The sequence below is a fragment of the Bombus pyrosoma genome, linkage group LG14 (genome assembly GCF_014825855.1).
Source record: "Bombus pyrosoma isolate SC7728 linkage group LG14, ASM1482585v1, whole genome shotgun sequence".
Taxonomy (NCBI): domain Eukaryota; kingdom Metazoa; phylum Arthropoda; class Insecta; order Hymenoptera; family Apidae; genus Bombus; species Bombus pyrosoma.
The window spans coordinates 9,809,580-9,822,915 of record NC_057783.1 but is presented as its reverse complement, the minus strand read 5'-3'; the positions used below and the strand labels follow the sequence as shown (position 1 = coordinate 9,822,915).

At 37.1% G+C, this 13,336-nt stretch overlaps 1 protein-coding gene and 1 long non-coding RNA gene across 6 annotated transcripts in view; one reads left to right on the top strand and one right to left on the bottom strand.

The window, feature by feature from the left end:
- LOC122574958 (zwei Ig domain protein zig-8-like) overlaps window positions 1-13,336 on the bottom strand; it is a 433,576-nt gene that overhangs the window by 35,971 nt on the left and 384,269 nt on the right. For all 5 annotated transcript variants that reach the window (XM_043743242.1, XM_043743243.1, XM_043743239.1 and 2 more), the window contains 2 exons: window positions 8,743-8,962; window positions 3,103-3,200 (listed from right to left, as the gene is read on the bottom strand). In XM_043743242.1, coding sequence (XP_043599177.1) covers window positions 3,103-3,200; window positions 8,743-8,962 — 318 coding nt within the window. The remainder of the gene's footprint in view (window positions 1-3,102; window positions 3,201-8,742; window positions 8,963-13,336) is intronic.
- The window catches only part of LOC122574965, a 33,618-nt gene continuing 28,099 nt past the window's right edge, over window positions 7,818-13,336 (top strand). The window contains exon 1 of the long non-coding RNA XR_006319279.1: window positions 7,818-8,029. This is a non-coding gene — a long non-coding RNA (uncharacterized LOC122574965). The remainder of the gene's footprint in view (window positions 8,030-13,336) is intronic.

Below are 13,336 nucleotides of genomic sequence, written 5' to 3'. Positions count from 1 at the left end.
AAGTTTCAGGCGTTAACATTTCGCGTATTCGTACTTGTGCACGTAGTTAAACACTCGCTTATCGTCGACGTTCAACTAGCACGCGGTAAAATGTATACACGAGACGATATGAATGCAGTTTGTACCGTGTGTTGTCCCGAGACTCGAGAGGTACACGTTAACAGGATACACAAACGTGTTGGCGCGCAACGGGCAAAGGCGACCAAGACAGTTTCATAGTTCTACGATCGGTTGGTTCAATTAATAATATGTTATTAACCATTGTCAAAGGACTCATTTGCGAAAGTTAATGGATCTGCCTATAATTTCGCGCTGAAACAGCAAATGACAGGCTTTCCGATATGTTTGCAACTTTGTTCCAGTAACGGTTCCTTTCCCGTTGACAAATTCGTAGGACTTCAGCGCGATTTCCAAATATTATCCGATAATCCGTACGTGATGCGTACTGTACGATGAAATTTCAGTGGATGGAAATTTTAGGAAGAATTTCTACTTGTGAGATTTTCGATTAATTTACTAAGAAGTATTCGAGCATAGCCTATCAAGCGTTTTCCAATCAAGCGCATTCATATCAGGCTCTATGCATCTCATTTTCATAGTATCAAATTTTTATAATCATGTGAAAATATTACGTTGTCCGAAAAGTTTATTTCGTTTTATAAGGAAATAATAGACGTACAATATTTTTGTTTTATATTAGTTTATTGAATTATGCACGAACATAATAATAGAAGTAGAACGAAATGGATCATACCTGATTCAATAAAATAATATAAAACAGAAATTGTTGTTCATCTATTATCACCTTATGAAACGAAAGAAACTTTTTGTACAACCTAATACTAGTAAGTAATATGAAATTTAATATCGAATTCAATTAAGCAGAAACATGCAAATGCTATCGAAAATACGATAATACATAAATATCTATTGTGGCTACTGCATATGGAAAGCATTCATTTTTGAGGTAGATTAATGGAATGGAACTGATTGCAAAAACGACCGGAACTAAAAAATGATCGCGTCACAACGCTTCTCCTATGTTACGATCAACAATTAAATCGAAACCAAGTACCAAGGTGATAATATCGGTAATCGGTGCGCAACATCAAACACAGCGTCATAGGACGTGAACTGACGAAAATCGAAACTGATCCCGTTCGGGCATATCGCATAATCAAACCACGGCCAATTGTTCGCCATTCCGTAATAACCGGCATATTCATCGAAATAACAATCTCGCATTGGCGGAAAGTTTCGTGGAAACTCAAGCTCGTTTGCCACATTTTCGACAGGAATCCGTGGACATTTCGAGCGTTCAACGATGAAACGAGGCGACACCGATTCGAGTAATGGAGGCGCGACGTGCAACAACCGATGAGCCGATCACGTTTATCGATCGTTGATATCGATCGATCAGGCGTCGTCTCGAATTTCGCGGGCTGTTTGTAATTAAAAGTTTCCCCCTGTTGGAACAACGCGAAATTAACGAGCTGTCGGGTTAATTAACTCGCAGCACGTTCTACCGATGATTATTGGATCCATAACCATCCGAGAACTTCGTTACGTTCGAATTCTCTGCCTGCATTTTTCATCCATTTTTTCAACTTTCGTGAAATGCTGACCATGTTTCGTAATTCTGTATCTACAGTTTTGCTTTCTGTACTTAGTGAATTCCTTCGCCGTGTTATTGGAAAGTAGACGAGAATTTTGATAGAATTTCGAAGAATTTTTTAATAATAAATTTTCAACGCTTTCACTTTTCTCGCCTTGCACAACATGAGAGGCTGTTACATCTTTCTTCTGGCAATTTTTGTCCCTTACAGTTTTCTAGATAGCTTATCTAACCATCTTCTCGTAAAACGTTTCATTTTCGGTATTCCTCGATTTTTCTAGATAGTGCGAACGACCCACCTGAAGCTACCAAAAAATTTGAAACTCTCGTAACTAGACGAAATTGAACTTTCCTTCCTTCGTTTCCCGCTGCCTGCGTTCGTTCTTACGCGGCTCATAAATGAGACGTTCAAATTTCAGAAGATCGCTTCGGAAAACGGTCCGCCGGCCTTTATAGGCTACTAAAAACCTTGAGAAGCAGTAAAAAGGTTGTCGAAGAACAGCGTCTCTTCGTTCCATGGATTCTTCGGGAATCGTATGGGCATTTTCGATGGATGCTTGAAACGCGATAGAAAGAACCATGAAAATCCTGCTTATAATATAGTTATCATGGACTTTCTGCAGCACATTTTCTTTGCAATTCCTCGAACTTCATGGATACTACGTGTTTCGTATCGTAAAAATAAAACGACGCTCGACACGCTTATTCTGGCTAAACTCCGAAATATTTATTGTATATAAAATTTATGTATATATATACACAACTTGGAATAAAAAATAATAAAATTCAAATATGTATAACACATGTATGTTTTTGTTCTGTAACATATGTGGGGGCACTCGACGATAGAACTTGCCGACAGCTTCGCGATACAAGCTTATGCTGACGACATTATTGTCATCAAAGCGTAAGGCCGACATGCCTAATGTGCCATCGATATCCCTACGGTCCTTCCGCCGAATATTGGGAAGAACGCGTACACGCCAACAGTTCGGACGTTTAACGAACGCGTGCATAGTGGGGATATCGAGCGGCAACAAAAGAAAAAAATCTGTCCAAAGATTCATTCGGTTTTGAACAGCAAAGTGTGAAGGGTCAAGTGTAACAGCGAAGCAAACATAGTCGAAAAGCGAGGATTGTTGATTGTTAAATAAATTATATTGCTGAACATCGAGAGTATTTCTTGGGCACCTTACATCTAACACCACCTCACATATAACAATATTGCCAAAATTACTATTTACAATACTACTATTTACAAATTCTGCTCAAAAGTTCTTTTGCTTTCGGAGTGAAATAAATATATTAAAACGATAGCTTACGATGATAACTCACTGTAGAATCATAGGTGAGCTTTGTTAGTATGTTACACGGTACAATTGTGATCGATATCGAAACGCAGACATCGATCCATATATAATCACGTTAGTGAATAAAACTCACGGTATTAAGAGCAATATGATAAGCAATTTATATACGAGACTCACCATTAATAACGTGCACGTTGACGCTGGCCCTCTCTGCCACAGTGGGCACGCAACTGTAGTTCCCAGAGTCGCTTGGTTTTGCATGGGTGATCCTCAATCTGTAATAGAATGAAAAACTAACATTCGTCTTAAGCAAAATATTGTTCTTTATTATTCATTAAGCGCAACTTGTAACCTTATTAGTCTTATCTGACGTTAACCATTACGAATTAATACATTGCAACTAATATATGTATCTTGCAAAATTACTTGCTAGGAATTGCTTCCTTTTCCTTAATATATTATATTTATTGTGTACAGCTCGATACGTACTTCTATTGCGTGTGTGTGAAATAAATGTTTGAAAAAAGTTTCTGTAATAATATAATTAGAAATGATTATGTTGCAGTAGTATTTTCATATGATCACAGAAATCTGATAGCGCGGGAATGAAACGTGGAATCTGGTAAAAGGAATGCTTAATCAAAAATTAAGGGTATGTACAAACAGCATTTGCAGCCACCGCAATTGTAAAAGTAACACGGAATATCCTGCAATATCTCTTCTCAAACTACTCGTATCTACTCCCAAATCAAGCAAACGATCAATCGCGTAATTTGACTGTCATTCGCGTCCGATGTAATTATCGCTCCAATACACAAAAACATGTCAGACGCATAAATTTGACCGAGCAATTGCATATGAATGATAGAAATGGCTTTAATTTCGTGAGTGGTCATCGATACGCGGTTCCGGCGCTGGGTTATATGTATATGAAATAATTGATGACGAAATTAACAATGAAGCATCGATGATCTAGCGGCTATTAATCGACGATAAATAGCGCTTGCGGTACGATTAATCCTCCTCCCTGTGTCCACTTCCTACCTCTCTAGTATGAAAAATACATGCGTTTCATGATTCAATTTCACGGGCCATTCATCAACTGAAAATTTAATTACTTCATAGTAATTCATTGCTATACGAACTACCGTAATTACTGTTAAAATCCACTGAGTATTTTTCCATCAAGTCAGAAATAAATCGTGAATCAAATACAAGTACTTCCTGCTTCTAAATGATAAACTTCGGTTGGCTAGGTGCTTATGACTTGTGAACGATAGTACATTTGATTAATTCAAGCAGCGTGTTTCCGCCGCTGGTAATCATTAGATTATACACGACTGTTTTTTTTCTTAAATATAATTTCTCACCGAGGTTTACTTGCAAGAAAATTTTTACTTCACATTTATAATTATCGTCGTGAGAGACCTGGTGGTGTGGGTGTTTCTTCATAAAAAGAATTAACATGTATCAAACAGAAATTAAATACCATGGAGCATTCTTCTGTTCCCTTGGAAGAGAAACAAACATAGATGAAAGTCGTTTTTGTTTTGCACAATGGTGAATGTAATAGTATTATTGAAAGTAATAAACACAGCGATATACAGAATCAGATATCCAGGTTTAAAAGTGGATTTTCATTACATTCAATCCATTTTTTTAAAATAATAGAAGGGAAATCAATTAACAAGGAAACATATTTCTGACGGCAAACATTTTATCAAGCATTTGTAGTCACATATATACGTTTGATCTGAGTGTTAGTAAAATACAGTGTGTAACAATTAATAAATATGAATCAGTCAACACTGACTAAAAAATGTATATCCATGTATAGTCAATGTATATCGAAAATCGCTTTATGGTATACAGAAAAGATAACAAGCAATCCCTATTCGCTTCGATATTTCACAATTTTTATTCAAAGAATTAAAATTGTTTTAATGGAATATCGGGAATCAAAGCAATTTGGAAATTAAGTATAATCGGACGGAATTTGCTTGTCCCGAAACCACAACCAACTAACTCAAACCATTTGCGCTCGAGTACTGTTAGTAGCATACTGAAGATTTTTTGATTTTTGAATTTTTAAGATCTTTCTATGTTTAGGCTTTTGGCTAAATTTTGGCCAAAATTTATAAACCGCGGACTTTATAGACTTCAAAACAGCGTTCGAATGCTTTCGTTTCGTTATTCGTACTTAGGTGTGATAAATGTTGTGTAATTTGTTTACACGGTAAATTTTTCTTTAACTTTACGTACATTTAGTGACTATATATATGACAGTACGGACGCAATTTGTTTCAACAAATCGCAATCTATCGTACAATTTTTACATGATGAATTATTTTCTACCACGGCATTCGGATATTTTCGTCATTTGCTGTACACGTTAAATTAAATTACATTTTGCGGTGTCACATAGCATGAGCAGGCAACAAGGTAAGTGAAAATCATTATACAACGGTTGTCAGAAACAGCGGAACGTCATAGACAAGTTCGTCGTAAAATAAATCCAACAATCGTGTTCACCTAAGCGTAGTATCCCAATGGCAGCGTTGTACATCATTCTTTTCAGGCTCGTAATAATAATAGCCCAAAACACTTCCCTGACGCAACATAATGCCTTGGTGCGCATTGACGTTAAGGGAGCAGTATGTCGGTTGTAAGTAAAATAAATAGTCCCTTTGGGAAGAATATAGTTCAGTCGCGGAAAGCATTTTCGTATTTTCGTATCTCCTTCTAACTAATACGATTGAGAAATTGTGGATCAGCCACGAAATTTGAAGTGTTAACAACGTTTATTGCATTAGATTGTTTAAGAGATTAGTTGTGTTTTTGTTATAAATTTCTATCAAACAACGAAACGTTCGAACAAATACTATTCTTTGTTGGGTACTAAAGAGAATTAAAAAGAGACAAATGAAAAGAGAATTCAAAATGCCAAATTCTTTAATAAAAACAGCTTTATTTCTTTCTTTCACAGACATGAAACGCTCGGATGTAATTCGAGTAGCCTTTCGAACAACAGCAAATAATTCCATATTAAATGCACAGTGCGGTAGTCAGATTATAGGACGATGGAACTTGTAAAGAAATTTCGGCAACTTGCTTCCAATAGATTATCGATTAATCATTTACTTGCTGCATTTTACTTCTCAGTTTCATCGTGTAGTATAGTAACGTATCGCACTCTGGAGGCTAATAACGGCCGTTTAAGAGTTGCTTAACAGTATCCCAGTTGTAGTTGCTGCAACCGAAGAGGCCTTAAGAAATAATCATTTTAATGCTTCAGGGACCAAACTGTATCTAGTCTTGATAAACTCTCGCGAGTAATGGAGAAAAATTACACGGCAAGATACGTATTAATGCCGGACTTCTGTTTCTGTTCGCGTTTGTATCTTATGGACAATAACGTTATTCGCTTCCTGTCATTGTTACTATCACAGGAATAATAGAATTTTTATTAAGCGAATGAAACGTATTTGAAACCAGAGCAATAGAAGGGAATAAGGATATACGTAGTTCAGAGTGTTACAGATATGAGAATGCCTGAGGTCATGGTGTGAATGAAGAGTGTATGGCCATCCAGGGGTTTGGGTAGACATGTCTGGATGTCTCCTAGGAATGTCGCCTGGAAATGTCTGCATCGAGTGAAAAAGATAGGGAAATAGAGAGAATAAAAAAAGAGGAGGAGGGAGAAAGAAAGAGCTTTCGAGAGAGTATATTGAATGGTTTGATCGAACATATCAAAGGCTAGGTATGAATCAAATTATATAATAATCAATAAATAGAAATAATAAAAAGAATAAAATATAAAGGAAAGTTGTGCAATATCGACCGCTATATTTTATTGCATAAGATTATTTCTATCTATCTAATACTAGACAGATAATGTATCGTAGATACAAATTTAGAAGGTACAGATTTCGTCTGCTATTTTGTAAAGAAAAAATAGGAAGACCCTTCTCAACTAGTGCGTTAATCCAAACGATGCGCACGAAAATCTTCTCTTGCCAAAGAGAATCCGCCGAATACGAGCGTCAGAAACTCTTTTATCCGGGACCATAACCTTTCCTCTCTTCGTGTGTATTACGTCTTAGCAGTACAACGTGTCTCAGCACGTGGTATGATATCCAGCCGGTCCTCAGATGATAGAGGAAACAGGGTAGTCCTTTGTCAGACAGCCTGTGCACCGTGAAGACGCATCGGGCATGCTCTGCATTTCTAGCCGACCCTTGTAAGCCCTGGCGCTTGTGTGTCGCGGGAATATTGCAGTCAGGCTGCGTCTGTTTTTGGACGTGATTGACGATTGTCAGGCTGGTGTTTCACGTCGATGAATTTACGACAAGGATCACCCTGCAGCCGACCTCCAGAGCCACGGCTTCAAGAAGCAGAAATTAATTGTCTAGTGGCTGACATTGCGTGCGACGCGTTCTTCCTGTCTCGGGCAAGCCAGATTCCCTGCGTCGAATTGTCACCCAGATATTTACACGTCTAACGTGGCGGCTACGAGTTGATCAACGAGTATAATTTTAACGGATGGCGTCGAAGCTAACGCCACAGATCAGCTTCGGTATACCGACTCTGTAGAACTGTAATTTATGGGTTCAATGTGCTTACCGATAATTTCAGTTCTACTGAAAGCGAGTTCGTATTTGGATATTATTTCTCAGTGACGCATCCCTAATTTTTAGTCCAAAGTTTTAATGAATATTTATGAAATAGTTAAGAAGAAACGGACTCCCTTATGATAATCAGAGTAACGTGTGTTCCTAGTAAGTTAAGGTTCTACTGTATTGCAGTAGAGCGTTTAGACTATATAGACAAGCCATTGCTGCACCTTTTTTGAGTGCAATTTTAATAATATGCATTCAAATATTCTTACAATAAATATATTCATAGTGAATATGGATAATATATTGACGTATGCAATTAATGTTTGTACGCAAAATAAATTTTATTTGTCAAAGGAGGAGCAGTTGGAATCCTAACAGTTATATTCTGTTATTCGAACTAACAAGAAGAGATGGAAGGGACCTGTTCAGATAAACGAGTTCTGCTGTACTGCCCTTCTCCGTAGTTAACCGGAATAGATTTGAAGGTAGGTATTGCGTCTCGTATGATGAATATACTTGTTTCGCTTTTGAAAGTTGGTGCAAGTGATTAGTTTACTCGATTCGTATACGAATGTGTTAAATAATGACTGTAGTTTCAATAAGTGAATTTAGATGTACGGTCAGGTAAATTCGGTTCAGTGCAGCGAATATAGTTGTTTTGTTCTAGTTTTGAGATTGAAAGCTTATCTATGTTTAGGTTATGAGTTCAACCAGTTAATCTATTGATCAATATCTGAGCAATGTTGCTGAGTTCGGACTAGGATACAGATTGCTTTTGGCGTCAGCGACGCATGTCTTTTTGATTTTGAAACCAGCTACCACTAGCAAGAAAGTGCATCTTCGGTTTATCTATTTATCATGATAATGATTAATAATCCAACGAACTTTCATTATACTATCTTCTGATATTTATCTGAAATTCGATATGAAGATTGATTTATTAAAAATTCGATTAAATTTATACTCCAACAAATATTTATTATTATACAAAACTATAGAAGAGAAATTCAACTTCCTGTCTGGTCTCAGAAAGTTAACAAAAATGGACTTTTACGTGTGATTTTCATATATATGGAATAGCAATTGATAATCTCAGGGTTGATAATCTTAGAAGAAAATATATTTCTTCGTTTCATATTAGTAGTAATTGTCATTATAATAGCAAAATAACTTACTAACGAAAGTGAGAGAAACATACCTCGACGTGAGGGCATCGCTCCACTCTGTTTCGACAGCGATACGAGGTTCGCCGTTTACGTCGTTTTCTGAATGCGGAGATGTAACTACTGGCTGACTACCACGGTACCAAGCCACTGTGCCTAAATCGTGAGGTCCTTGAGACATTAGACAAGTGAGCGTGAGAAGACTGCCGGTTTTCACGTAAATATCCGACGGGCCACTTATTCTGGCTCGTGCCTCTGTAAACAAAAATTATTTCACTCGATTAATCATTTGCTTTTATGGTTAAGATAAATATCGTTATCTTATTCTACAGAATTTCATGTATTCCTTGGGGATTCTGGCATTCGTTACGAACATTACCATTAACACGGCAACACTATAATTCATTATTAAGTATGTGCTTCGTCAACTGAATCTCGGTCACATCTTAAACTTTCAACATCGTACGACGTAACTGCAGCGCGGTTACAGGATGTAACGATAAGAAGCCTGGGGACGTTGAGGTGTGTCAAATAGTCGCTAAATGCTGCTTTCCAAGCTGTGTCAATTTTAGAGACTATTATCCGATATCCGATGCCGATAAATTATTCATATCGCGAGCAAATCGCGTCGTATATAAGCAGCGAGCGTTCAGCTATCCTGGGGATTCGGTTCGACCTACTTTGTGATTAGCACGCGAATGTTTCCTCGGTACTGTGCATTTATAATGGCCGCGCGAGTAATTATCGTGCGAGGAAAATTGTCGCCAAAGCGAAGAGTGAGAGGGGGCGAACTTTGCTGAAACACGCGCCAACTATTAAATCGTTTAAAATTGCAGTTGCTGCGTATATGGATTTTAGCGATATAAAATAAGAGGATCGACGTCGACAGGGTGTGATTGTAACAATAGTATGAGGATTTGCGAAACTTTCCTTTCATTCTCTCTAGTTTCTTGATATCAATCCCTAAATGGATCTTCAATGTTAATTGAATAAATTGTATTTATAAACAGAAGCTTTAAGATGCAAAAGATTTGCACAAGATCGACGGGGTGTGACTAATGATAGTTTGAAGATTTGCGAAAATGTTGTTTTATCCTCTGCAGCCTCTTCGTGTTAACCCTTACACAGATCTTCAATTTTAATTTAATGAATTGTATTTGCCGTGAAATGGAAGTGAAAGGGTTGAACTTTGAAAAACACAAGGTTTGAATCGAGCTATTCAGCGAAATACACTTGTAATTCAAATCCACTTGCTTCTGAAGCGAGTAGGCAAACCGTTGCATCTTTCTTAATTCATTGATAAATCTTCAAACAAACAGCTCAGACACAGTTTTCAAAGACGATATCGCGCATTCAGTTTTCATAGCGAAAGCTCCCTCTTTTATCCCTCCTTTTATGCTTCCTTTTTTCTGGTTCCTTTTTTTAGAAAACACTCATCAATTTTACCATGGCCAGCGAAGGTTTCTATCAGGCAACAGTTCAATGACTTCGAGCGAACAGAAGAAGAATGTGTCTAGTCACTGTTGAGATATCAAATTCGTGCAAGAATAACGGGCATCTGATTCGCGCTATTTCACCGTGGGATTGGCGTATCGATTTTCGCTTTGAATTTCAACATGCCCCGTTAATACTGCAATTTTTGCATTCCGGCGTTTCTCGTACATTGTCTGGTATTACCGAACATTACCGGATGTTTTGGTTAACTTGTCACAGAGCTTTATTGCTATCTTTTTCGCTTAATTCAGAACTTCTATAATCCCTTAATCTGATAAAATAGCATTAAATATTCGCTTCTTGAATTTTATCTACGATTAGAAATTGACTATTTTAATATTTACTATTGGAACAATGTTATCTAAAAATAACTAATAATAAAGTCGAGTAGAAATGAATTATTCCACCATATAGCAATATGAGTACAAAATAGTTAAGATAAGCACGTAAAGTAACTTGCTAAACTTACTAGAGGAAACAAAGTAGCATCAGTTATATAAAAAATTGGTATATAGCCTGAATAATCGTGTCAAATACGTGATAAAATTTAAAAATGGTCCTACCGAATACCGAGATCTCTTACCGCGAACGATGGTTAGCCTAAATATTTTTCTGATTTCTGTGAAACATACATCAGCTCTAAATATTGTGTATCTTGTGAATACATTTTCAGAATCGTTCCAAATTTTACAAATCATGATACCGTCGACGAGTGCACAGATTCTTTCGTTAGTCACTCTAAGTCTAAGTAACTTCATGACGAATTGCGTTTTGAGTTTCTTTGGTAGGTCAGATACACAAAATTCGACAGAAGTACGTGGACTTGCGCGACTAAGTTTTTTTTTATTATTATTTAACTTGTACTTTACAATTTGTGCAGCAGGACATTCGGTAAATTTTTCTAGCTTAATTGCTAAATAACATGTGGATGCCTACCCCCAACGGGATACCATCTTCGAGTTCGTCTATTTTATTTCTTTAGCGAGGTCAGTGGGTGTTTTCTCTTTAGTCTTCTTTTTATGAGAGTTTTACTCGCTTCACTAGCCAGCTGGTTTGGTGTGTTGTCGCTCTTTCCTTGTATTTTTCTGCGTACCTGTCGATTTCACCTTTGACCGTTGGTATTTTTACGTCTTTGCGTGTATCCTCGTTTCTGACATAGCATGGGGCGTTGACTATTGTTTTCAGTATCTTCGATTGTAGGGACTCTAGTTGCGCGATTAAGTGCATATATAAGAAGTATTCTAAGGTAAATATGTGAACCTATACAGTAGTGATACTTATACAGTATAAGTATGATACGAGTCGCATGAACGACGTTGTATCGCAAGAAATCTCGTCCTCGGATACGGAGGGAGTTAAGAGAGAATAACGTAGCCGGTTTATCGATCGAACGTGGCCAAGATGTTCTCCCATTTATCATCGTAGCGACGAGCACGACTATGGGCCGCGTACGATGGTATCGTACACGCGGAACTCGCGATTACACGAATAATCGCGGCTCGGTACGCGCGTATGGGGATCTCCGCTATCGGACAAAAGCAAGTCCGATAAAAAGATTTTGCGTGGATTTACCGTGTGCCGAATAAATGTTTTTGCCCAGCTACGTGATTTATACCGTCGTGTGCGCACACATCATTGGCGCCTAGTTTGAAACAAAAGGAATTCACTGCGTTTGAACTGGCGCCCATAGCGTTTTTCGCTCGTTTCCCTTATTCGTTTTCGAGTGGTTTAATTATCGTCCGGTATTTTATTACCGCCGCGTCATTGCAAGCTTTTAGTCAAGACAAACACACAGGGGTTGCATTTTCGATTGTCTCGCCGCTGCTGCGTTCCACATTTTTGCGAATTATCGATCAACTGCGATCGTTTGAAGGGACACAAAGGATTGAGTATATTATCATTCGAAAGCAGCGAGCAAGATTAATAGTAATTTTTACATTTTTAATTTCAAAATTGAGAAAACAATTAATTAATAAGAATATACAATGGGCTATGAGAAATTCGAATTAAACGTCCGAATAAATGACAGATACATCGGTTACAAGAACCATGTATAATTAAAAACATAGAAACTTGAATGTCGAGTAAAATAACAACGATATTTAAAAATATTACGAGCTCTGTATTTCTACCAGAGCTACATAAAACTTTAAAAAGAATAACAAAAAGAGAAAAACATGTAATTCGAAAGACCGTAAAAATCTGCAGCACTATATCGAGCATATATTCCTTTTTAATCGACGGTGTTTCACGTGGTGTTAGCGCTCTTCAATCTTTCACTTTTTAAAATACCGATCGAGAGCCTTCGTGTAAAAACGTAATATCCATATTGAATCAGGAAGCTGGCGATGCCATTTTTCGCCAAGAGGAATGATCGGTAACACGAACACATTTCGTTGGATGTTTCAGCGTGTAGCTGCAGATCGTCTTATATGATTATAGCCCGTAAATGACGAGAACTACTAACAAGGCAGAGGAAACGGATCGTTCGATCAGATGTTTCGTCGAAACAAAAAATATAAAATGACGTACTTTTAAATCGTACTCCGTTTTATGGAAGATATCGGGCATTTCGGCGATAATCTCCACGAGGTTATAAAGATAAAACGACGCGACATTGGTTGGAAACAAATTTACCTGCATTTCTGCAGAAGATTGGCCATGTTAATCCCTCAATTATTGCGTGGAATATTTTAGGAGAAAAGGTTTGTCACGAGCGATCGTAATATCGGGATATTAAACACAGTTTTGGTAAAGCTACAGAAATCGAAAAACTAAAAAACAGAAAATTTTGTTTACGTATCAGATGATACAAGAAACCAGCGATGAAAAAAATATCGAAGCAAATCTGCGAGATTCTATTTAACCATTAGATCTTATAAAGTGGAATGCAATAACGAAAATTCATTGAAAATGATATTTCGATCTAAATATCGAAATATGACTATGAATGATAATGCACCAAAATTTTATCAATAATGGCTAATCAAAGATTTTTATTATATCTGAATCAAGATACCACAGAAACCATTGAATTATATTTTTATTAATACTATTTTCAATAAAGTTATGCAAAGTTGAAAGTTTTATAAAAGGATCCGGCCATTTTACTTGCAACGATCTAGGATGATCGAA